General features: G+C 51.6%; 1 protein-coding gene across 1 annotated transcript in view; it reads left to right on the top strand.

Annotated features, from left to right (window-relative positions):
* The window catches only part of SLIT3 (slit guidance ligand 3), a 670365-nt gene that overhangs the window by 605744 nt on the left and 39107 nt on the right, over positions 1-25514 (top strand). Inside the window, exons 22-27 of the mRNA XM_047784155.1 lie at positions 1731-1802; positions 2392-2463; positions 10811-10882; positions 13056-13219; positions 15607-15731; positions 22939-23036. Coding sequence (XP_047640111.1) covers positions 1731-1802; positions 2392-2463; positions 10811-10882; positions 13056-13219; positions 15607-15731; positions 22939-23036 — 603 coding nt within the window. The remainder of the gene's footprint in view (positions 1-1730; positions 1803-2391; positions 2464-10810; positions 10883-13055; positions 13220-15606; positions 15732-22938; positions 23037-25514) is intronic.

The raw sequence follows: 25514 nt of genomic DNA, 5'->3' as shown, positions 1-25514 counted from the left end.
TGGGAAGCACAGGCTGGCCGACTGTGCCAGCTCCTACCCGGTGAGGTCTTCATGCAAAAGCACCCAGAGCAGGGCCCCATGGGCCACCACCTGCCTCACCTTCCTCCTTGGCCTCTGACCTTCTGGGCTCCCAGTTAAATTCCCAAGATCCCTCATTCTTCAGTTTCTTGCAAGCTGTGGCTGCGCTTAGGTTTGCACAAGCATAAATCTGACATCTCTTCTTCCTTCTTCTTTATTCAGAAAATGTTCTAAGGAGATGGTTCAAATGGATGTTCCTTCAGGTGGGAGCCGCTATGGGCTCCACATCTGCCAAAACCCAGGAAAAGCCCTGAATGAGGAGCAAGGCTGCTGGGCATGAGCGGGGCCCACGAAGCTGGGTGGTCCCCAAGTTTTGTCCCTCAATGGCCTCTCTGGCTTGCCAAGAGGGCGCACAGCATCCTTGGCGAGTGGTAGTTGAAAGATGCCCCATCTGCTTAGGGGGCAGGAAGCCATAGAGCCATGGCCCCCAACTTCAGCGGATGACAGGAATCATCTCAGTAGTTTGGGTTTTGTTTTAAATACTGATGCCCAAGCCCACCCTAGACCAACTAAATCAGAGTATCTGGGCATGAAACCCAGGCCTCAGAAAAATTCCCCAGGTGGTGCTTATGTACAGCTAATACTGAAAATCACCCCTCTAGGTGTTTATCCTGGGGGAGAAGCTAGAGGGCGTACTCGACAGAGAACCACACGCCACCAACCTCATTCCCCCAAGAGAGAATCTGATAAGATAGGATGAATGAAGGTTGGAAAAGAGACCAGGTGGCAGGACCGTGAGAGGAAACACCGATCAGGGGGAGAAAAGTACTAGCACAAGGAGAAATTGTTACCTTATATGAAATGTTTTGCTGGTAGAATAAAACGGATAGACACATAATCGAATGATTGAATAGCTGAATAAGTGGATGAATGAATGAATGATGATTGCTTGAATGATTGATTGCATAAATCTTTGATTAAAAAATGAACATTTGGGGAGTTCCCACCATGGTGCAGTGGGTTGGGAATTTGACTGCAGTAGCTCAGGTCACTGAGGAGGTAGGGGCTCAATCCCTGGCTCTGTGCAGTGGTTTAAGACACAGTGTTGCTACAGCTGTGGTGTAGGTTGCAGCTGTGGCTCAGATTTGATCCCTGGCCCGGGAACTTCGATATGCTGCAGGTACAGCTGAAGAAAAGAAAAGAAATGAACATTTGCACTAATGAGTGGGTATGTGAATAGAAGGGCTGGCAGCTGGATGGATGGATGGATGGACAGGTGGATGGATGAGCAGATGGGCAGACAGGTGAGTGAATGGGCAGTCAGACGGATGAACGGGTGGATGGATGGATGGATGGATGGATGGATGAGTGGGCAAATGGGTGAATGGACAGAAGGATTGATGGATAGGCTGATGGACAGATGGACATATTATGGGAGGATGGGATGGATGGGTGGACAGATGAATGGATGGATGGATGAATGGGCAGATGGATCGATGTGTGGATGGGTATACAGATGGCTGAGTGGACAAATGGACCCATGGATGGATGAATGGAAAGATAAGTGGATAGACACATGGACAGGTGGATGGATGGGTAGATGGGCAGGTAGATGGATGGATAGCAGGCGTACATACATGCATAAAAATTGGGCATGATCCCTTTTGGATGCAACTAACAGTACATGCGACCCTTCTGCTTACTTTTCGTAGTGACCTGAGCAACAACAGCATCGGCATGCTGACCAACTACACCTTCAGTAACATGTCTCACCTCTCCACCCTGTGAGTACAGTGAGCTGCTGTGTGTAACATGGGCCTGGCATTAAGGGCCCCGTGGCCATCCTTCCCCTGTCCCCTCAGGCTTATGTTCTCTGCTCTGGTGATCCTCAGGGCTGCAGCTGACCCAGCACAGGGCAGACCTTCTTCATCAGAGGGGAAATAAAGCAGGGCAGAGCTCCACTGTCCAGGAGGTTAGAGAGGAGCTGGCGCCTAATCACTTCTGAAGAAGTGCCTCTCTGGAATACCTTCTGTGATTGGTGAATTTTCTCTCCCAGTGGAGGGTTTCCCTACACAATTAGATTTTGCTCAGACCCATTTACTCCCGTTAGCTCTGCACACGGCGAGCACTCACCATTTGACATAGAGGGAGGTGAGAGCCAGTTAGGGCAAAAGCCCGCTAAGGAACATGTGAGGAACCTGGGAAATGAAGCCAGTGAGCATCTCAGAGCGGTGGGGGATGTTTCTCTTCCCTTTATCCATAGGGTGCTTTTGGTCAGGATACTAAAATTGGGGAGGTAAAGAAACCCTTCAATTTGATGGGTCCACAGTGTGGACAATGCATGCAACAGAGCCTGTGTGTCCTTTTGCACAGGATCCTGAGCTACAACCGGCTGCGCTGCATCCCAATCCACTCCTTCAACGGGCTGCGGTCCCTCCGAGTGCTGTGAGTACCCCAGCGCATGGGCTTCCACTGGTACTTTGCTGGGAAAGAGCAAGCAGGACTGAGCGTTCCTGTTCCCAGCTCCCCTTTGCTCCAAGCCCACTCCCACCCCACCCCCACAACCCCATAGTCCCTTCCCACCCAACGCTCCTAATTCGCTCAGTGGGGCAGAGAGAGCCTCAGCTTAAGAGACAGCCGTACCCAGTTCCAGCCCACTTCCTCTTGTGGAACTTGGCTAAGCCCTCGGAGTTTCTATTTCTTTATGTGCAAAATGGGATTCAGAGCACCTCCCTCACCAGGATTAGGATATGCAATTATGTTCTGCACCCTCGCGCAGCACAGTGTGCAGCATTTGGCCGCTCTTCCAATGATCATTATTTCACAGTTGGTCCCTCTGGCTTCAGAAGGGCGCTGTTGATACTGTGAACCTCAGCAAGGAAGCCACGCCCATGCTTGGGACAGACCAAACCGGAAGCCAGAGGCCAGGGCTGGGCACACACAGCTATCCATTCGCAATTGACTCATAAAGTATCTTCATTGTGTTAATAAGTTGCCAACATTTAAGTATTGGGAGGTTTCTCATATAAATTGTAATTTCTACACCCCCTTTTTTTTTTGTCTTTTGTAGGGCTGCACCTGTGGCATATGGAGGTTCCCAGGCTAGGAGTCTAATAGGGGCTGTAGCTGCCAGCCTGTACCACAGCCACAGCAACGCCAGATCCAAGCCATGCCTGCAACCTAACCACAGCTCATGGCAACACCAGATCCTTAACCCACTGAGCGAGGCCAGGGATTGAACCCGCAACCTCATTGTTCCTAGTTGGACTCATTTCTGCTGCATCACGATGGGAACTCTATCTACACCCTTTTGGACAATGGAGAGACCCAGCGGTTCCAGCGTTCCCACTCTGCATTCCTGCAGGGCTGAGCAGTCGTGCCCCTTAGAACAAGGTTCTGCGGTCTGCAGCTTCCACACCTGTCCACCCCCTTCCTGTCACCTCAAGACAGCCACCTGGCCCTGGCTTACCCATGGGTAGGGAACATCCAGCTGAGGCAGATGAGCTCTGAGCAAGCATGAGATGGTCGTGGTGTCCCCTGCTTTCAGGCATGGCTCTGCCCTTTCCTAGCAGTGTCTTCTCATCCACAAAATCAGATGATGGTCATGACTCAGAGGGGCTTATGAGGATTAAATGACATGCTGTGTGTAAAGCACGTAGCCCAGCTCTGCTTTAAATACTTTATAAATATTCATGTGTTATGACTGTTCTCACATCTGTGTTTACAAAAGCAGGAATGGCACCTCACTGCCACCCCTCACCCTAGGCCCGATTGTCACCTGATTTTTGAGCCTTTCCATCTTGCACCTATTTTGTTGGCGGGGAGGATCCTTTGAACAATATTCCTGGGAGAACAGAGATGCCAAATTTATCAACTTCCTAGCCTTCTGACCCGTCATTACTGTAATAGCGATAACCATATTTCATAGGGCTTTTCATGGTCATTGCATCATATAATGTTTTGCAACAGTGCTGAGAAGGTGAGAGGATTATGCCCATTTTAAAGATGGAAAAACTGAGGCCCAGGTGGGTGAAGTCACTGACCCAAGATTCAGCAGTCAAGAGGTTGCAGGTTCCATCCTCTTGACTCAGAGCCCCAGGGTCCTTTCCAGGACCCCATAGCAGTGGGCAAACAGCACCCCCTGAGCAGGTCCATTCCCAAGCCTCCAGGCTGATGTGATTTATCGAAACCCACAAAACACCAGTGTCAGCGACAACTCCCGCCACATGTCATCTGTGCTGTTATTAAAAATCAATTCTCTGGGGGCAAAGAAGTGCCCGCGCTGACAGTGTGCAATCTGTTATTGTCACTTATTTATTATCCACCTTCTCTGGGGAGCTGGAGAATGGAAACATCAGCAGAACCATGTCCCTGTTTTGAAATGAACGCAGTGAGAGATGGACACATCTCATTGGCTGAAACCGGGGCTGGACCTACTCCCTACCCCGCCACACCATTCCCTCTTAATCCCAGCCTGGTCCTCTGGTTCTGGGTCCAGCTTGGCTGCCAGGAGGTGGGACCTGCCATTTTATTGGGATCCGTGTGCCTATAATTAGAAGAGTTCTGGTGGGGGCAGCTCAACATGTGAAGGGGAAAAAGAGGGAATGGTTTGCCTGTCCATTTATCTGTCTGCCAGGGTGGTGGGGTGCACGTCGCCCCCCACCCAAGGTTTCCTTTTCCTCCTTCCTCGTTGGTGGCACTCCAGAACCCTGCTGTCACTAGTTCACCAGGAGGCCACATAGACATACCACATGCTTGTGCCTGCTTCTTAAATTCAGAATCAGTAGGCTTTTGGCATCTTTTTTTTTTTTTTTTGTCTTTTTGCCATTTCTTGGGCCGCTCCGGCGGCATGTGGAGGTTCCCAGGCTAGGGGTCCAATCAGAGCCGTGGCTGCCGGCCTACACCAGAGCCACAGCAACGCGGGATCCGAGCCTCGTCTGTGACCTACACCACAGCTCACGGCAACGCCGGATTGTTAACCCACTGAACAAGGGCAGGGATTGAACCCGCAACCTCATGGTTCCTAGTTGGATTTATTAACCACTGCACCACGATGGGAACTCCCTTTGTGCCTGCTTCTTAAATTCAGAATCAGTAGGCTTTTTGCATCTTTTTTTTTTTTTTTTTTTTTTTTGCCTTTGTGAGGGCCGCACCCACAGCACATGGAGGTTCCCAGGCTAGGGTCCAATCGGAGCTGTAGCTGCCAGCCTACAGCACAGCCACAGCAGCACAGGATCCCAGCTGCATCTGCGACCTACATCACAGCTCACAGCAAGGCCGGATCCTTAACCCACTGAGCAAGGCCAGGGATTGAACCCGCAACCTTGTGGTTCCTAGTCAGATTCACTAACCACTGAGCCATGACAGGAACTCCGCATCATCATTTTAGAATCGTGGTTATCTCATAGAAAGGGATCTTAGAGGCCCTCTTTCCTACCATCTGCCTCAGTGGGGAGCAGCTATTTCCTGCTTAAGGGCCAAGGCAGGAAAAATTTAAATGTTTATGGGCTGCATTTCTTTTATGATATTTGCATCCTTTCTCCCAGTAATTGCACATTTAGGAATTTTTACTAGAGGTTAATCCAAACAGACAGAAAGGTTCTCTGCATTCAGATCTTGGTTGCACTGGTATTTTTAACGTAAATTTTGCGTATTATCCAGAAGTGCCACAGAGGGGAAATATTTAAGGAAAGCATGATGCAGCCCGTCAGTGAAGTACCATTATTGAAAGAGGTAAAGAGGAAAACTAGAGAGCAGTGTGGGAACCTGTTTACCCCACGGTGTCATGCGGAAAGGAAACCTGATTTGTGTATATGTTCTAGTTATAACTGCTAAACACCGACAACCATGGAGAAGGACTACAGGAGCCAATGAAAAACCCAGTGATCTCTAACTGGTGATATCAAGGCATTGCTGTAATAAATGAAGACAGAGATGAGCGGAGACAGTGACATATTCATAATTGAGGGGTTGGGAAACAAAACAGGATTTTTGACATCAGGAATCACGGTATCTAACTGCACGTGGGCCTGTGTATATTCTTTTCTCACTTTTAAAGGGTCTCATTAATTGGATGAAAGTAACAGAAATGACCAGCGACCCCGGGAGGTGGCAGTTTGGGGTGAGGGAGGAGCATGAGCATCACGGGTTCTGCTGTAGACAAAGGCAGAGAGTGTTCTGGAAAGCAGGAAGAAAGACTGACATTCAAGAGAGCGCATGCGCTGTGTTCGCATATCAGCGAGTGGAGATGAGTGCATTTCAGAGATGGGACATTGGTCAGGAAACTCGGGACAAAACATGGTGTGAAAGTAGATTTTCCTACCTGACTCCTAATCTAAAAAAAAGCCAGAAGAGAACATTCTCGTGGACCTTCTGGTCCTTCTTCAGGGACCTGTGTGCTCCCTGATCTTTGCCCCACACGCCTCCCCGGCCTTGTGTGTATGTGTGGTGTGTGTGTGGTCCCAGCTGTCACCGCCCAGCCCCGGCCGCAGGAGGGCCACGTGGAATCAGTTAGCCTTGGGAGGACTGTGTCAGAGCGGGCTCATGAGGGGGCGTGCAGGGTTGTCATTCATCCTCCTCCGTGTTTTCAGCTCTGGGTCCCTGAAATAAAAACGTGCTGGCTGTTTATGCCCATGGAGCTGTTCCTTACTGCTCAAGCCATTGCCTGGACCCTCCTTCTGACATCTCTGCAAACCTTTGCTTAATTACCGTCAGAGACCAAGAGCTCACTCCCTTCCCAAACAACCCCATTCCATTTCTGACCAGCTGTTGAACTTCAGACAGTTCTGGTGGGCCACAAGGTGACTCCTTGTGACCTTCAAACTATGGTCCTTGTTTGGCCCTTTGGTGCCACCAAAAAAAAAAAAAAAAATTTAGGAGTTCCATTGTGGCACGACAGAAATGAATCCAACTAGGAACCATGAGGTTTTGGGTTCGATCCCTGGCCTTGCTCAGTGGGTTAAGGATCCGGTGTTGCTATGAGCTGTGGTGTAGGTCACAGATGCAGCTTGGATCTAGCAGTGCTGTGGCTGTGGTGTAGCCCAGTGGCTACAGCTCCTATTGGACCCCTAGCCTGGGAACCTCCATATGCCGTGGGTGTGGCCCTAAAAAGATAAAAAAAAAAAAGGTTGGGGGGGGGAGTTCCTGTCCTGGCTCAGTGGTTAACGAATCTGAATCTGACTAGGAACCATGAGGTTGTAGGTTCAATCCCTGGCCTTGCTCAGTGGGTTAAGGATCTGGTGTTGCCATGAGCTGTGGTGCAGGTCGCAGACATGGCTCGGATCTGGCATTGCTGTGGCTCTGGCGTAGGCTGGTGGATACAGCTCCAGTTAGACCCCTAGCCTGGGAACCTCCATATGCCATGGGAATGGCCCTAGAAAAGACAAAAAAAGACAAAAAGGGGGGGGGAATCAGTTCAAACCACCTTAGACAGAAAAAGAGTATTTATCGATGCAGGTAACTGAGAAATTCAGTAGTAGTTCCTCGATTCTAGGGCTGGATGTAGATACTCCAATGGTACTGTCAGAAATGCCTCTTTCTGCCTCTCAGAATGAAACTGCCTCCACCGTAGTAGTTCCAAGGAGAGCCCCAGAAACATCCGTCATAGGCCCACTTTGGTCACATGCTCAACCTCAAACCAGTCACTCTGACTTCAGTTGGGCAGACCCGGGCCCAGAGCTCTGCCATGAGGCCAAACACTTGGACTGAAACGTCGGGAGGGGTGACTCCCCAGTGAAAGAGGGAGGAGCTGTTACAGAAAAGAGGAGATTGTGATCGGCCCACACCCCCTAAAAGCTATCTACAACAAGTAGCTACTAATAATGCCTCCGTTTTCGTAAGGAGAAAATGGAGTTACAGAAAGGATGTCACTTGTCTCTGGTCACACAGATAGTGATTATCAGAATAGGGATTCCAACCCAGGCTGCCTGACTCCAGACCTTCCCTCCAGGGGAAGTAAGGAGGGGAGGAGTTTATGGTGATGAGGGGTGACCACTGGGGACCCAGGAGATGAAGAGGGTTAGTCCTGGGAGTGGCCTGTTTGCTCAGAGGAGAATTCACTCACCACAACCCTCATTAGGACGAGGAGAGTTCCTGCCCGCTATCACACAAGCTGTGAGCGCCTAGGGATTTGCAGACCTGAGATGCAGGCAACCCAGAGCTGATACAGGATGGATATGCCCTCCTGTTGCTCCCACGACGCCCTCATCTGCATCCTGAAATTCTCTGATCTGCTGTAACACCTCCTCAGAGGCAGGAGGGAAAAAGCCGTCGCAGGGGCTGGAAGTTGAGTCATTCCACGTTCAGAGTTGCTTGCCAGCACCAGCCCCCCATGAGGTGCAAGGAAGAAGGAGAGGGGAAGAGGGGGGTGCTTCCTGGGAGGGTACCTTGTCCCACTGCCCTGGCATCCTTTAGGAGGGTCGTCGCACGTGCAAGAGTCCTTCTTTGGGGGCCAAACCAGGAGCCAGAACCTGCAGCGTAGGCAGATTTCTTTCGCGTCGTCCCAGTAAATTACAGCCCCGTTACTCTGCAGTTTATAGAGATCTCAGCGGCTCAGCTCATAATAAATGGAAGTGTGACTTGCAGGAGTCACAGTACCAAAGCCGCCTTTGGGTCATTTGGTGTTTTTAAATTAGGGCTTTGTGCCTCTCCAGGGGCCCAAGCCGCGTTCGGAAATGATTAACCACGGGGCTGGGTGCGTTTGCCAAACAGCAAGCAGCCATGAAGTCATCCAAGTTAATAGCAGGCGGGAGCCGGTGTGATTCATAAATAACCACATGAATTAGAGGCTAAATGATACTGATATAAAGTGTTAGGAAGTGCTTCTAGCTCCTTCTTACCCAGGGAGGCGAGAAGCTCCTGCAAACACTCTTTAGAGGACTGGTTACCCTCTTCCTGCTGGCCTGGCTGCCTAAGTGTCGAGGACGGGGAGACCAGGGATCTGGGGGGACGTAAGGAGGGGAGGAGTTTATGGCGATGAGGGTGACCACTGGGGACAACGAAGTGTGGTCCAGTGGGGACCAGGAGCAGTAGCATCGCCTCGGACCTTATTAGAAATGCAGAATCTCAGGCCCCACCCCAGACCCACTGGATCAGAGGTTCTGGGAATGGGCCTCAGAAATCTGCCTGTGTCTTAGCGCCAGTGCTCAGCCAGCTTGAGGGGCTCTGCTCATTATGAAGTATAATTAAGTTCGTGTCTCTATTTCGGCAGAAGACCCAGCACAGGCTCACTTCAGGGAAAAGGCAAACAAAAGAGCCAGTTCATAAGTTATGACCCTGCTTACATTTGCACAGCCAACGTTAATCACCTCTTTGTTTAACTCACCCTTCATAGCACAGGGGACAGTGCCCAGCTGTCACTAAGGGAAGCTTTGCCTTTCGACCAGGGTCACCCACCTTGCATTTCATGGGCCAGACCCGAAGTGAGTCATCAGTTCGGGGATCTTTTGTATGCAGCCGGTGATCAATCCTTCCATGGAGGGTAGAACCCACCAACCTGTGGATTTGCTCATGTTGCTACTTGAGCAGCAGAGCTGGTGCCTTCGATTTTTTTTCACAGACCTGTTCTCCAGGCATTATTGAAAGCTCAATAGGTGCTACCACTCTGCAAGTGAGAATAGCTCCCAGCTACTACACCGCAGGGTGGAGAGAGGTATGATTAATACCAAGCAGGTTGCCTGGCCCCTCCAGCATATTGCCGGAAAATGCACTCAGATGGACAGAAGCACGAGACTCACGTGTGTGGCCAAACCCTTTCCCATAAAGATGAATGTCCGACTCCAGGGACTCTCCCCGGGAGCTGAGCGCCCCCTCCCCCTATCTCATGAGCTGATTGATGGCATTTCTCAGTCCCTCTGAAAATTTCTCTAGGGACCAATTTCTTCATCTGCCCCAGACATTGTTCAAGACCCTCTCGCAAATATTTATAGCGCTTAACCATTTAGTCCTCGGAAAATTCCAGGCTCTGCATGGATTCATGCACCCACAACCATCCTCTGTGGCCAATCGTTCTACTTCTTTCCTATTTTACAGTGGGAAACCAAGGCACAGAGAGGGTAAGTAACTTTGCCCACAGTCACACAGCCGATAAGTGGCAGAGTCAAAATTCGAACACAAGCAGCCCAGCTCCAGAACTTCCGGTCTGAGCCACGGATCACATTCTCTCTGAAACCCCAATGCCTCCAGGAGACAGCTCTCTCCATGTTTCAGGTGCAAAAATGGAGGCCCAGAAAAAGGAAAGGAACCCACCCAGTGTTCCACAGCTGAAAGGGGCTGACTTCTGATTCCATCCCAAGTCTGTACGATTCGGAAGTTCATCTCTGGGAGTTCTCATTGTGCCGCAGCAGAAACGAAATCAGCTAGCATCCATGCGGATTCGGGTTCCATCCCTGGCCTCGTTCAGTGGGTTAAGGATCTGGTGTGGTTGTGAGCTGTGGTGTGGGTACCAGATGTGGCTCAAATCCCACATTGCTGTGGCTGTGGCATTGGCCTGCGGCTGCAGCTCTGATTTGAGCCCTGGCCTGGGAATTTCCATATGCCACAGGGGTAGCCCAGAAAAACAAACAAACAAACAAACAAAAAACCAGAGGTCCATCTTTGTCTTTCCCAAACCATCTACCCCCAACATCCCTGCTGCTGATCTGGGCCCTGAAACATCCCTGCATCTGACATGAAGGAGGCACCCCCTCCAGCTGACAGCAGGACCCTGAGTGCAGAGAGACTGGCCAGTCTGGGACACCACTGATTTCAGAGCTGTTCCTAAGGGTTGACCCTCGGCTCTGTGCTTCTCTTTCAGAACCCTCCATGGCAATGACATCTCCAGCGTTCCCGAAGGGTCCTTCAATGACTTGACGTCTCTGTCCCATCTGTAAGTAGCTGCATTTCTCCCCAGCGTGTATCAGCTCAAAACAAAAAGCATCCTAATGCCGGAGAGGATACCGCAGTGTTACCGTCTCAGTGTCGTTCTTCCCATATGCGTAGAGTGTGTTTTATTTACAAAAACAAACCCGTGTTGTGCATGTTTTGTGTTTTCCACTCTAGATGCCTTCAGAGGCATCATCAATTATGTAAATATTTAATAAGAATGAACATAAAACTCTTACTGTGTGCTACACTCTTTAGATGAATTATCTCGTGTGTTTCTTACCGCAATAAGGCATTTTTATCCCCTTATTAGACATAATGAAACTGAATTTAAGAAAGGCTGAAGGGGAGTTCCCATTGTGGCGCAGCAGGAACACATCCGACTAGTTAACCATGAGGTTGCAGGTTTGAATCCCAGCCTCACTCAGTGGGTTAAAGATCTGGCATTGTCGTGAGCTGTCGTGTAGGTGACAGATGCGATTTGGATCCTGCGTTGCTGTGGCTGTGGAGTGGCCAGCAGCTGCAGCTCTAATTCAACCCCTAGCCTGGGAACCTCCATATGCCACGGGTATGGCCCTAAAAAGCCAAAAAAAAGAAAGTCTGAAGCCTGGGTCCAAGGGTTGCATAGCTAGCAGGTGGCAGAGACCTGGTTCAAATCCAGGTTTGCCTTGATGCCAACCGTCTGGGCCATCAAGAAATCCCCTCCCATGTTACACAGGGGAGGCCGGGGCCCCAACATTTTAGGTATTACTTACCTCTGCAGTGAAATTATTTGAGTTTTATGCCTACTCTCTGTATATTTCATTATTTTTGTATTGCGCCCATAGACTACAATACCGGTATATTATATATGCATGTTATAAAACAGTCAAAAAATAAAAATGTTAAAGGCTATGATTGAAAAGAAGCAGAAGGAAGTTCCCATTGTGGCTCAATGGTAACAAGCCCAACTAGTGTCCATGAGGATGCGGGTTCAATCCCTGGCCTTGCTCAGTGGGTTAAAGGATCCAGTGTTGCTGAGAGCTGTGGTGTAGGTCACAGAGGAGGCTCGGATCCCACGTGGCTGTGGCTGTGGCTGGCGGCTGTAGCTCCATTTCGACCCCTAGCCTGGGAACCTTCATATAAGCCCTAAAAAACAAACAAACAAGCAAAGCAGCCGTATTCATATTTTCTTCCTGGATGGGACTTTGACCAGCCTACACTGGCAATGCCGCTTCCCTCCCCTGCAGTTTTAAGCCGAGTGGTGTAGGGGAAAAAGCTGCCTCCCACGCTCTTAGGTTCTGTGGCCAGCCTGACGTAAGACAGAAGCACAGGAGGAAAGCGCATAAATGCTTTTAATAGTTTTGTGTGTACATGGAAGCCTTCCAAAAGGACACCGAAGACCCAAAGAAGCTACTGGGCAAACGCTCACGTGCTTCTTTACACAAAGAACGATAAACTGCGGGGCTGTAATAAGACAGAGGGACTGGGGCTGAAGCCATAAGTCAGGGGACAGTGACGAAGAAATACATGGGGGAAACAGAGGGAGGATCAGGGTTATTTTAGTAGGTTTGTCTGTATAGGTCGATATTAGTGTCCACTCCTAGTCTCTGGTGTTAGAAGGTTCTTCTCTTCCTGGTGCAGGGAGGACACCTCTCGCACAGGACATGGGACGTGCTGTCAGGCAGAGAGGGGGGAATAGAGAGAGCCCTTCCTGCATCGGCTGTTTCTCAAGTACCTTCAGCTCAAAATAGTCAGTAGCCAAAGCAGCGTATTTGGGGTGGCATGTCTCAACCCCTTCAGTATAGGAAGCTGCTTTGTAGGTTGCTGGGTACCAGAACCTTCTCCGTAGAGGACATCCCTCCAGTGTACCCTTTAGGAGGGCAAGAGAGCCCGATCATCAGATGGCCAGAGGTCCAGAGAACCTCCCAGAGGTTCTGGGATTGGGGGTCAGTTGAGGATGGAATCTTACCTACCAGGGTAGGTGAGAGCAAAGCCTCAGAGGTGGGAGGAGCTTGGGATTAGCAATCCAGTCTGGAGTCGTTGACTTCACCCTGGTGGAAATTATATCTCTGCCGCTCCTCCTGTCAGATATCCCCAATCTAGCCAAAGTTTGGAAATTCTGCTTTTCCAGAGGCCCCAGACCCAGACCCCTGGGTCTAAATTGGGCAGGGCTGACTTCCTGCTCTGCCTCCTAGGGCACTGGGAACCAACCCACTGCACTGCGACTGCAGTCTGCGCTGGCTGTCGGAGTGGGTGAAGGCGGGCTACAAGGAGCCTGGCATCGCCCGCTGCAGTAGCCCCGAGCCCATGGCTGACCGACTCCTGCTCACCACCCCGACCCATCGCTTCCAGTGCAAAGGTAGGTGCTGGCCACCCCTCCACCCCTCCCTGCCCCTCGTGGGGTCTCCTCTGTCTCCAGCAGCCTATCAGACCTAGGCATCGCTCATCTGATTCCAGGTGTGACTTCTCAAACCCTTGCCCCATTTTTTTCCGCAACTCACGAAAAGACTCAGATGCTGAAACTGTTATAGACCTGCATCTGAGGGTGCATTTGTCACTCACTCCCCAAGTCCCTCTGCTGGCATTTCACACATTGACCTCTTACCCTGCCTATCTTTGCCTAGTTGAGAAAGTCTGGGAGTTCCCGCCGTGGCTCAGTGGTTAACGAATCCAACTAGGAACCACAAGGTTGCGGGTTCGATCCCTGGCTTTGCTCAATGGGTTAAGGATCCGGCGTTGCCGTGAGCTGTGGTGTAGGTTGCAGACGTGGCTCGTGGGAGCAGCCCTAAAAAAGGCAAAAAGACAAAAAAAGAGAGAGAGAGAAAGAGAGAAAGAAACTCTGTAACCTGTATTGTTACCCAACAGTCTTAGAGTGTGTTATTACAGCACACTGTGGGCACATGAGATTTTGATTGACTGCATGATTATTATGATAATAAACTACTACTGAATTCTTAGGTGGCAGGCATTATGTTAAGCACTTTTTCATGTATGATTTAATTCTCACTTTCCCTGGATTCATTTAATTCCCCAATGCCTCTGTGGGGTGTACTTTAGTATTACTGTCATTTTTAAAAATGAGAAAACTGAGGCTTACCGAGGCTAGAGGACGTCTCAGGATCACACAGGTAAGAGAACTCCAGAGTACCTGGTCGTGACCACCTCGCTGTAACGCTCCACCGTGATGTCTTTAACCAGGTCCTGGTTTTTTATTTGTTTGTTTGTTTGCTTGCTTTTTAGGGCCGCACCCACAGCATATGGAGGTTCCCAGGCTAGGGGCTGAATCGGAGCTACAGTTGCCGACCTACACCACAGCCACAGCAGCACGGGATCCAAGCCGCATCTGTGACCTACACCGCAGCTCACAGCAACGCCAGATCCCTGACCCACTGAGCGAGGCCAGGGAGGGAACCCACATCCACATGGATATGAGTTGGATTCCTTTCTACTGAGCCATGATGGGAACTCCCCCGGTTCCTGGTTTTACACTTTTAGAGTGTTCCTGTTTTGTTTTTGTTTTGTTTTGTTTTGTTTTTTGCTATGGCTGCATAAAAGCCTTTCTCTGTCATGTCCTTAGAGGAAGTTCCTGAGTGGCACAGGGCATTAAGGATCCAGTGTTGCCACAACCGTGGCTCAGGTTGCAACTGTGGTGCATGTTCAATCCCAAGCCCAGGAATTTCCATGGCTCAAAAAAAATATATTGGGAATTCCTGTCGTGGCTCAGTGGATAACAAATCCGACTAGGAATCATGAGGTTTCAGGTTCAATCCCTGGCCTTGCTTGTGGGTTAAGGATCTGGCGTTGCTGTGAGCTGTGGTGTAGGTTGCAAACTCAGCTCGGATCCCGAGTTGCTGTGGCTCTGGTCTAGGCCGGCGGCTACAGCTCCAATTCAACCCCTAGCCTGGGAACCTCCATATGCCGTGGGATCGGCCCTAAAAAAACAAAAAAAGGAGTTCCCATCGTGGCGCAGTGGTTAACGAACCGGACTAGGAACCATGAGGTTGCGGGTTGGATCCCTGCCCTCGCTCAGTGGGTTAAGGATCCGGCGTTGCCGTGAGCTGTGGTGTAGGTTGCAGACGTGGCTCGGATCCCGAGTTGCTGTGGCTCTAGTGTAGGCCGGTGGCTACAGCTCCAATTCGACCCCTAGCCTGGGAACCTCCATATGCCGCGAGAGCGGCCCAAGAAATGGCAAAAAGACGAAAAAAAAAAAAAAAAAAACTGTCCTGGATGCAAAGTGTATCATCCACCGTCAGCATTATTGTGGTGTCTTATGGGGCCATTTCTTACTTCTTCATGCTAGTTGCAGGGTTCTGCAAGGAGGACTTCCTATGTGTGCTTTTAGCCCGCACTTTGGGCCCTCCTTGGCCTGGCACAGACTAGTCCTTGGGAAGGAGGAGTAGGAGGTCCGAGAGGAGCCTGGGCCCAGAGCTTCCCGGTGAAAAAGATACACAAGGGGTTTCTAATTATGGTGCATTGTTTGCAGATTAGCACCAAAATCGGATCAGGCTAATTACCGTAATTGATTTGACTGCAGAAGTGCTTCTGAATGATGTCCCACTGTGATTTTTTTCCTCACTGGATGATGGCTGAATTAATGGGACTCTAGCTGGACTGGATGTGCTGGCTGGAGAGGGCCAGCTGCCCTCTGGACACAGATGGAGAGGGGCTGGTAGCTGGGGGAAGGGAATGATGACTGTGAACCTCCTTGGGGACCTGCCACCAACACTCCATGATTTTGCTGTCCAGGGCCAGTGGACATCAACATTGCGGCCAAGTGCAACGCCTGCCTCTCCAGCCCATGCAAGAACAACGGGACGTGTAGCCAGGATCCCGTGGAGCTGTACCGCTGCGCCTGTCCCTACGGCTACAAGGTATGGCAGGAGGTGCCCCCAGCATCCACAGCCCAGTGCAGGGCACTATGCACCGCTGACCCTCCCTTCTCCAAGGATAGTGGATAACTCCGCAGGTCACCCCAAAATAGCACTTGCCAGCAGCCCTCCTGTTCTCCCCAGAACTGGTGGGGGCTGCCCCGTCGTATCGTACTCATGCCCATCACAGAGGACCTGGTATAGTCTTGACAGTGATGTAGTGAAATAGAAGGTGTAATTTTTGTATTTTCTTTCTTGAGCATGGGGAAATTAAGTCTCATAAAGTTAAAGTGCCTCCAAGTAGAGGCACCCCTTGAACCCACCATCCTGACCTCTTTCCAGGGGATGCCCAGGTCCTCCCCCCACCTCCCCTCCCTACCCTTCGGACAGTCAGCTCTGAAAGCGCAGGTTCCAGCCTGAGGAGGATACAGGGATGGGGAATGAAAAGGCTTAGGGGCTCCTAGGCCCACCCTCACTGTTGAAAGATTCCGATCAGCCAACAAGGGGATGGAGATCCCAGGTCTCTGGAGCTCCCAGAAATCCAGGCTAATTCCTGGGCAGTCTTTCCCTCCTCACGCAGCAGCTTCTAGAACACATGATTGCACCTCCCTGCTCACATCCATAGAGTAGGGACAATGAGCCGAGTACGTTTCTTGGCATTTTATTCACCTTTCTCCCTATGAAGAAGGACTCAGGAATTCCCATCGTGGCTCGGTGGTTAACGAATCTGACTAGAAACCATGAGGTTGTGGGTTCGATCCCTGGCCTCGCTCAGTGGGTTAACGATCCGGTATTGCTGTGAGCTGTGGTGTAGGTTGCAGACACGGCTCAGATCCCGCGTAGCTGTGGCTGTGGTATAGGCCGGTGGCTACAGCTCCAATTCGACCCCTAGCCTGGGAACCTCCATATGCCGCAGGAGCGGCCCTAGAAATGGCAAAAAACCACACACACCAAAAAAAGGACTCATTAATTTCCACTTTACAGATGTGCAAACTAGGCCTCAGACTGTGGAAAGGGCTTGACTCAGTGTCCCAAGCTTGTAAGCAGCGGGGTTGGGTTAGGACCCAAGACTACATGATTCCAAAGTCCCCCCCTTCCCCTGGGGGATTTCCTGTATAGCAGAGCCCCTCACTGGGGTCAGCAAAGCCGTGACTGGGTCCTCTTCCCCAGGACCCTCCTGGCTTCCCAGATTCCAACCTCCCTGGGGCTCCCACGAGAAAGCACTAGGCACACCCAGAGTCTCAAGCCAGCCTCCAGACTGCTCAGTGCGCACACCTGGTCCAGGCTGAGCGGGAGGGAGCTGGCAGCCCCGTCTCCTGTCCCCAAGCGGATGTGTGTGTGTAGCGACAAGCTTGAGGAGCAGACTGGCTCTGGGGAACTGTGCTCCCTGGTGGCCTCAGCTGCAGCCATGCCTCCAGCAGACAGTGTGAGAGCGCCACCTATGGGTCTGAGACAGGAGAGCTGAAGGATTCCTTGGAAGCCAGTCAGGGCCTCAAACTCACAGAAATCCTTATACACACACACACACACACACACACACACACACACACACACTCACACACTCTCTCTCTCTCTCATGCACACTGTAAGGGAAGAATATAAATTAAGCAACTATACTCAAGAGGCCCGAGTATGAGTTCATATACTCCCTTGTATTAATTCAGTGGAGAAAACTCGGGCTGTGGAATTACACAGAGCGGCAGGTGTGGCTTTGTCATTTCCTAACTGTGTGGTGATGCCCAGAGGTGGTCCCTCAGGCTTCTCATGTGCACACTGGGGCCTGTCTCACGGCCTTGTTGTGCCTCATGTTGAGTAAGCACTCCACGGCTGTCCTATGGCTGCTATACCATAGACATACACCTTGACCCTCTGGGACAGTCCCCCACACCAGGGTGTGGGATGGGCCATCAGGAACAGGTGCTTGGCTGCTGGTTTCACCAGCGAGTCTCAGTCTGTGACACTGGACTGTCAAGGACTGCCAGCTGCTTTCCTAGAATGGTAACCTGTGTTTATAACAGGCCCGATTCCATACTTGGATGATATCTTGGTAAATACTGACTATGGACCAGACAACTGGACCTTAGGCATTTATATGCCTTCCTCTGATGTTTGTAACCACCTTACGAGGTGGGTGGTGCCATCCCTAGTTGAAAGATAACCACTTCATGGCTGGAGTCTCCCTTCCCTCTCTTTAAAGGGGGCCTGAGTCTGAAAGCGCTGGAGCCAGGTTGGGAGACCCAGGATTCTTCCCACTCTCCTTGACACGGTGAAGCAGGCCTGGCCCCCAGTGTCAGAGCTAAGGGTGCATCCATGGGGTAGGTTTTGGAAGAACCTCAACAGAGATTTTGATCTTTAAGAAGCTGTGGGGCCCAGGCAGGTATAGAGTCCGTGACTGCGGATGATAATGATGCTAGTGATGATGGCGGTGGTGGTAGCAATGTTAGCGGTGATAGGATGATGGTGATGGCGGTGCTGATGCTGGGAGTGATGGGGATGGTCAGTTGAGGATGCTGATGAGGATGCTGATGAGGATGCTGGTGATGGTGATGGTGGTGATGATAATGGCCCTGACAGTAGTTAGCACTAGCATTTACTGAGTGCTCTTTGAGGACTGACAACGTACTGAACAGGCTATGTGTATTAGCTTGCGTGCTGCTCATCAAAGCCTCAGGAGGCAGGTCCTAGAATGACCCTTATTTTACAGTTGAGGAAACTGGGCATAGTAGGTAAGACAGTCAGGATTCAAAGCTCAGAGCCAACCGATTCCAGAAAACACACTCTCTTGGCCACTTCATTCACTGTCCACTGACAAGCACCATGATGGCTTTGTGGCTGTCTGGTGATTGTTGTCAACTCAGTGACTCACCCAGAACTACACCCTCAGTGGCTCTGCCTGGCTGGGCTTTGTCCCTGGCAGAAAGGAAAGCAGGGGGCTCCAACTCAGGACCAAGGGTGTGATGCAGCCCACACTTGAGTCTGCTGCGTTTGATAACTGAGGAAGCCGAGGTGGGGAGGGGAGTTGTCCAGTAGGAGCAGACTCCAGGGGGTCCTGCTGGGTGGTCTTTTCTCCACCACACCCTGCTTTCCCCTGCCCTGGAGATTCAGGCAGGTCATAAATGCCCAGGGACCCTTATCTGTAGCCCCAGCTCAAAGTCTGGCATTCATCTAGCTATTCCCAGATGTCTCCCTTTTGCCATCGGCTAGTGAGTGACCTTGGGAAACCACGCGATAATGGAAAAAGCATGGTAGCCACTCTTTAATGTTTAGTAGCAGCTACGGTTAATCCCAGTTTACGTGTATTCCTTATCCCATGCCCTTAATCATCCTCTGAAAGAAGCTGCATGATCCTCTTTTGATAGATGAGGAAACTGAGATTCAAAAAAGGTGAAAAACCTACCCAAGCTCACACATGGGTTCAACCCCCGAACGCAGCCCTCTTTGGAGCAAAGTCTATACTCTACCACTCCATTGGGAACGGATTCTCTGTAAGCCTCACTTTTAGCCCCTGTAGATTCGACTAACCACACTCATTGCAGAGCTCTTGTCTTTTTTTTTTTTTTTTTTTTTGCCTTTTCTAGGGCTGCTCCCGCGGCACATAGAGGTTCCCAGGCTAGGGGTCCAATTGGAGCTATAGCTGCTGGCCTACACCACAGCCACAGCATCGCCAGATCTGAGCCCCATCTGCAACCTACACCACAGCTCACAGCAATGCCGGATCCTTAACCCACTGAGCAAGGCCAGGGATCGAACCCGCAACCTCATGGTTCCTAGTTGGGTGCGTTTCCACTGCGCCACGATGGGAACTCCCATTGCAGAGCTCTTGGAAGCATTAAAAAGGTCACATGCGGAGTTCCCATGGTGGCGCAGTGGTTAACGAATCCGACTAGGAACCATGAGGTTGCGGGTTCGGTCCCTGCCCTTGCTCAGTGGGTTAACGATCCGGCGTTGCCGTGAACTGTGGTGTAGGTCGCAGACGCGGCTCGGATCCCGTGTTGCTGTGGCTCTGGCGTAGGCTGGTGGCTACGGCTCCGATTGGACCCCTAGCCTAGGAACCTCCATATGCCGCGAGAGCAGCCCAAGAAATGGCAAAAAGACCAAAAAAAAAAAAAAAAGTCACATGCCTCAGTGCCGGTGTTCAGTAGACACTTAACAAAGGATCGCTATGTGACTAATATTCTAAGATTTGAGGAAATACAATATACCTTCTGGCTGATCCTTTTTCAGTCATTTAGCTTCACGCATGTATGTTCAGTGTCTCAGAACAGTGCTTCGCACGCTTTCAGGGGCCCAAGAATCACCTGCAGACCTTGTTTCAGTGCAGGTTCTGATTCATTAGATCTGAGTCAGGCCCGAGACCGTGTGTGTCTAACAAGCTCCCAGAGGATGTGATGCTCCGAGGACCATAAGCAGGTCTGAGAGCTGCATCTCAGAAACAGGTTTCCAGTGGGGGAAACCGCTGTTCCCAAGTTCCTGTAAAGGAAGCTAGAAGCCCCAGCCATATCCTATACACACACACACACGCACACCCAGAAGGGCGTCATGGTGGATAGCCACGGAGCATCACAAATCTAGTGGATTTGAGCAAAAGGAGGCTGGAGAGAGTTGAAGTGAGCTAAATGGCCAGGCATGTAATGGTGATTGTCTCTCAAGAACCTCTAAGTGACAGAAATCCCCACCTCCAGGCCCAGTTACCACATTATCAAGTACTGGACTCTGCCTCCCTGATTTCTCTGCGCTGCCGCACAAGGGCTGGAGGAGACACCCCCTATTTCCACTTCCACCCCTGCCCCTACCCCCAGGGGAGGCATCCACCTGGAGTCCCTGGTACCTGAGAGTTCCCTGAGCAGAGGCTGGCCCGGGCAGGCGCTAGGGAGGGCCTGCCATGACCGGCTCAGGTTCTGTCCTGCAGTCTGTGGCCCATGGAGACAGACAGACACACGCACGCACGCATGCAGGCACGCACACGGAACTGCTCAACACCAAAGACCTGAAAGAGTCTTTTAATCACCCACAGTCAGCCTACCTCAGACGGCAGTAACGACCATTATCTGAACAGCTCTTGATTATGGAGCCGTCATTAGCTGCCAGGTGCCTTAAATGAGTATGATTGCTAATGAGTCATTAACTCCATAGGGCAGGTATTTATTATTCCCATTTTACAGACGATGAAAACCAATCTCAGAATTAGTCATTTCCTCAAGGTGCATAGCAGCAGCCCGAGTAGCCTGTGCATTCAGACCTGTCTCATGGCACAGCCCGGGTTTGGAAAGGATCAGAAACAAGGACCCAGCAAGCGGTTCCCAGCACTCGCTTTGGACTGGATGGCTGGGTTCAGCTGCTGCCAGATCCACTTCCTGCTGCGTGATCTTCACTGTCTGCCTTCTCTCCCTGTGAAAATGGGGCTAATGACATTCAGACCAACCTCGTGGGGGTGTTGTGAACATTATGCGCAATCATGAATATAAAACCTAAGCATGCGCCCTGGAATGGAAAACGTGCCCCATAAATGGGAGTAAGCATGAATATCTCGGGAATCCCCATCATGGCTCAGCGGTAACAAACCCGACCATTATCCAGGAGGATGCGGGTTCGATCCCTGGCCTTGCTCAGTGGGTTAAGGATCCGGCGTTGCCATGAGCTGTGGTGTAGGTCACAGACGCAGCTCGGATCCTGCGTTGCTGTGGCTGTGGGGTAGGCTGGCAGCTGTAACTCTGATTCGACCCATAGCCTGGGAACTTCCATATGCTGCAGGCGTGGCCTTAAAAAGACCAAAAAAAAAAAAAGAATGAATGTTGCAGTTTCCATCCACTCATGGACTTTCTGAAAGGGATCCTGTGTTGCTCTGGCTTAGGGTAGACCCAGATCCCACCGCAGATCGCCTTCTCCTCTGTGCTCCGAGAAACATCGGATGGGCCTTTTAGCTGTGCTGGTTCATGGAAAGAACCAGACAGACGCGGCTGTGCCTTCTGGCTTTTGGAGGCAGGGCCCGAAGCTTCAGCATTGGAGCCAGTAGGAAAAGCGCAGGGCACGGCAGAGTCCTGGGCATGGCTGGCAGTGACATCCAGCCAGGAAGCCCAGTTCCACTCGTCACAGGCACTGGCAGCAGCAGCAGAGCAGGGAAGAGGATTTTCTCAGGCAGATGGCGAGCAGGTGGTGTGGCAATGGGAGGGCTCCCATGATCACCCCCGCCTGGCACGGCACCCACACCGAGCCCAGAAACTAATGCAGCAGACATCCTCCCAGGTCCCGCTGGTCCTCCAGGGCATCGCTTGCCAAGACCTGGGTGCAGCCTGGTCCATAGATCCCAGGGAGAAGCTGGAGATGGAGGACCAAGAGTTGAGCCGCTCCCTGGTATGCGGGGTCCTAAAGTCCTCAGTCTCCACCTGGGCCTCCCTCTGCTGGGCCTTTGCCCTCTCTGTTCCTTCTGCCTGGCACACTCTTCCCCACCTCCCGCACAGTTGGCTCCTTCTCAGACATCCTCTTCAGGGGTGCCAGCTCTAAAGGAATCCTGCTCCACCCAAAACCCTCTCTCACCCGGGGGCCTAATATCAGGGTCACCTGCAGAACCTCAGCATAAATACCAACACCTGGGCCCCCGTCCAGACCCATCAAAGATGACTCTCTGGGGGGTTGTCACTTCATAGGGCCAAAGTCTATTGACCACACTTCAGCCTTAGTCCATCCTCCGAGTTGTGGATTATAGTTAAGTCTCAGTGAGGCGAATAATACCATCTCCTGCTGTTTATAGAATGCCTACTATGCTCTAGATGTGTTCTTGTCATGTTAAGCATTTCGTTATATGGAAAGTCTAGTGTAATTCTGATCACAGCTCTCTGAGGTGGGCTTGTGGAAGTGAAAAGGCTTGTCCAAGGTCAAGGTCAGCCAGCCAGGAAGCAATGCCGCTGAAATGTGAAGTCAGGTCTTCCTCTGGGTTAGGATAGCAAGAAAGGGGTGAATTCTGGGAACTAGTGAGGCCAGGCCCCAAACTCCTGAGTTCAGCCTTCTTCCCCTCCTCACTGCGGAGGGACCAAAGGCAAGGGCTCCCTTGGACATGCTCTGGGTCACAGAGGAGGCTGGCCCCAGGCCCTTCATGTCCCCATCTCCTGGCCTCATCCCAGAGGAAGAGGATGAGAACCCACAGGAGTCTCCTCACCATGGCAGCCGTGGAAAAGCTCCCCAACCACGTGCTTCCCCCTCTTCTGCTCCTCAGGGCAAAGACTGCACCGTGCCCATCAACACCTGCATCCAGAACCCCTGTCAGCACGGAGGCACCTGCCACCTGAGCGAGAGCCACCAGGATGGGTTCAGGTAACAGCTCACTCTGGCTCCTTCCCTCCGCCAGTCTTCCTGGTCAGACGTTTGGGGCAGGCTGAGGACTCACAGCTGGGCTCCCCGAGGGCCTGCTGTGTGCCCCCAGTGTGCCCAGCCCTTTATGCGAATGAGTTCAGGCCTCTTCACACCCTGTCCCTTTCGTACAAATAGGGAAGATGAGGCGCCAAAGGGACAAATCATTTGTCAGCAGTTACACAGTGAGCATCGGTATAGGAATCTGAATTGAGGTGGTCTGTCTCCAGACTCCAAGGGGAGCTCCGTGGCCGGCTAAAGTCAGAGGGTTGAAGGATTCTCGTACAGAGAGACGGGACATCGAGGCTTTTTGCCAGGAAGCAGAGTTTATTCGCGCCGGCACTGGCTCAGGGGATTCATATCCAAAGGCTGAGCCCCGAACACAGCAAGGCGCTGTCTTATATACCCTCCGTTATTTTCCCTTTTACATTTTGGTCCTTTTGTCCCCCTTATGCAAATTCTTGTTGGATGGTCTGTTACAAAGTTGCACATGTATACTGATTGTCTTGCTGCTGCCGAGCTACGCGTGCGCACACAGATGCTGGTTGTGCCACGTTGCCTTCTCTTTGTTCTGGGAGGGCCTTACCCAAGAGCAGGATAGAATTAGGAACAGCTCAAAGACCTGCCAGCCTGGTCATTCCACCCCTCTTTTCGGGGTTGTAAATAATAATGATAATAGGTGACACTGATTACATGTGCATTATGTCCCAGGCACCGACTCTCAGTCTCATTTAATATCCTCAAAAGGGCCCTATCTGGTACAGGTAGGTACCAAGCCCATTGAACAGATGAGGAGGGAGTTCCTGTTACAGCTCCAGTGGAAACCCGACTAATATCCATGAGGATGTGGGTTCAATCCCTGGCCTCGCCTAGTGGGTTAAAGGATCCAGCCTTGCCGGAGCTGTGGTGTCGGTCGAAGATGCAGCTCTGATCCAGCACGGCTGTGGCTGTGGTGCAGGCCAGCAGCTGTAGCTCCGATTTGACCTCTAGCCTGGTAACTTCCATATGCTGCGGGTGCGGCCTTAAAAAGAAAAAAATAATAATAAGGAAACTGAGAGACAGAGACTGATTTGCTCTAGGTCACAGATGCTGACAATCAATTCCAACCCCGCCACTTTCCTCTCTGGCATTAAGAGCTCAGGAAGAAAAAGGGTAGATGCCACCTAAGCTTTTCTTCTCGTCCCTGTCCTTGGAGTGGGCCTTCCGGGCCTCTGCCAAACCTCCGGCTGCCTCCTGCTTCCCACCCTCCCCGACAGCTTGTAGATGCTCAGTTTACCAACCCACACCCTGGCAAAAGCAGGCCAGTGGGAACTGGCTCGTTTGGCACCCCTGGTGAGTCAGTGGGTCAGGCGGTAAAGGAAGGGGCACCCAGTGCCAAGCTATGTGCAGAAGTCTTGGCACTCAGGTCTTGAACAATCAATTATCAGAGGCCCTCTGGCTGGAGTTGCTCTGGGGTCTGTGAAAGAAGTCAGGTGCAGGGCACTGGCTCTTCTCCCCAGGGAATTCAGCCGCCCACATGTCCACCAGCTAAGCCGGCCCCATCAAACTCGACTCTTGACAAGTGAAATTCAAGGCAGAGTTCCTTTTCCTGCCAGGAGCAGGCCTAACCACCCACTCCCACCCTCACACAGAGGGCAGAGGGCAAGTAGAAACCACCCAGCAATTTCACGGTGGTGGCCGGCCCCTGTGGCCTCAGCCCGGAAACACACCTCCAGGGCGGAAAGGCGGGCCCGCCTTCACCGCATCCCCTGCTTCTTTGCCGGAGCACCGTTGTCATGAGGGAGGAGCGCCCCCTGCAGGCCATCATGTAGCTCCCTTGGGCTGGAGGGGCAGGTGAGCAGAAGGATCCCGCCTCCACTCTGCCTTGTTGAGGAAATTCACATGAACTGGAAATATTTTTAGGACTTCATTTTCCAGGAAAATGGCCCAGACCTACAGGATTAGGGAAATGGGATGGAGGGTTCAGGCAGTGAGGCGCACTTCCCGGAGATGGCGTGACTTCTGTGGGCTCCCCCAAGCAGTAGGAAAGCCCTGCCCTTCACGGCAGCACCTGACAGGCTCACAAGGAGGGGGGCACCTGTGCGGGAGTCCTGCTCCCTTGTCCTGTCTATCAGTTTCTTAGAGCTGCCACATCAGAGAACCCCGGGCAGGGGGCGCGAGATCGCAGAATGGATTCTCACACAGCCCTGGAGGCCAGAAGCCCAGAATCAAGGGGTCAGCACAGCCATGCTCCCTCTGAAAAGCTGAAGGAGAATCCTCCCCGCTTATTCCTAGCTTCTGGCGGCTGCTGACATTTCTTAACCTGCAGCTGCATCGCTCCAGTCTCTGCCTTGAGTGGCACACAGCCTTCTCCCTGTGTCTGTCTGCACTGAGTGGCTTGTAAGGAAACAGGTCAGGTTGGATTAGAAGCTCACCCCACCCCATGGAGTTCCCGTCGGGGCT

Source organism: Phacochoerus africanus, chromosome 1 (genome assembly GCF_016906955.1).
Source record: "Phacochoerus africanus isolate WHEZ1 chromosome 1, ROS_Pafr_v1, whole genome shotgun sequence".
NCBI classification, from domain to species: domain Eukaryota; kingdom Metazoa; phylum Chordata; class Mammalia; order Artiodactyla; family Suidae; genus Phacochoerus; species Phacochoerus africanus.
The sequence above is the reverse complement of the archived record's forward strand: the minus strand, read 5'-3'. Positions and strand labels throughout refer to the sequence as shown.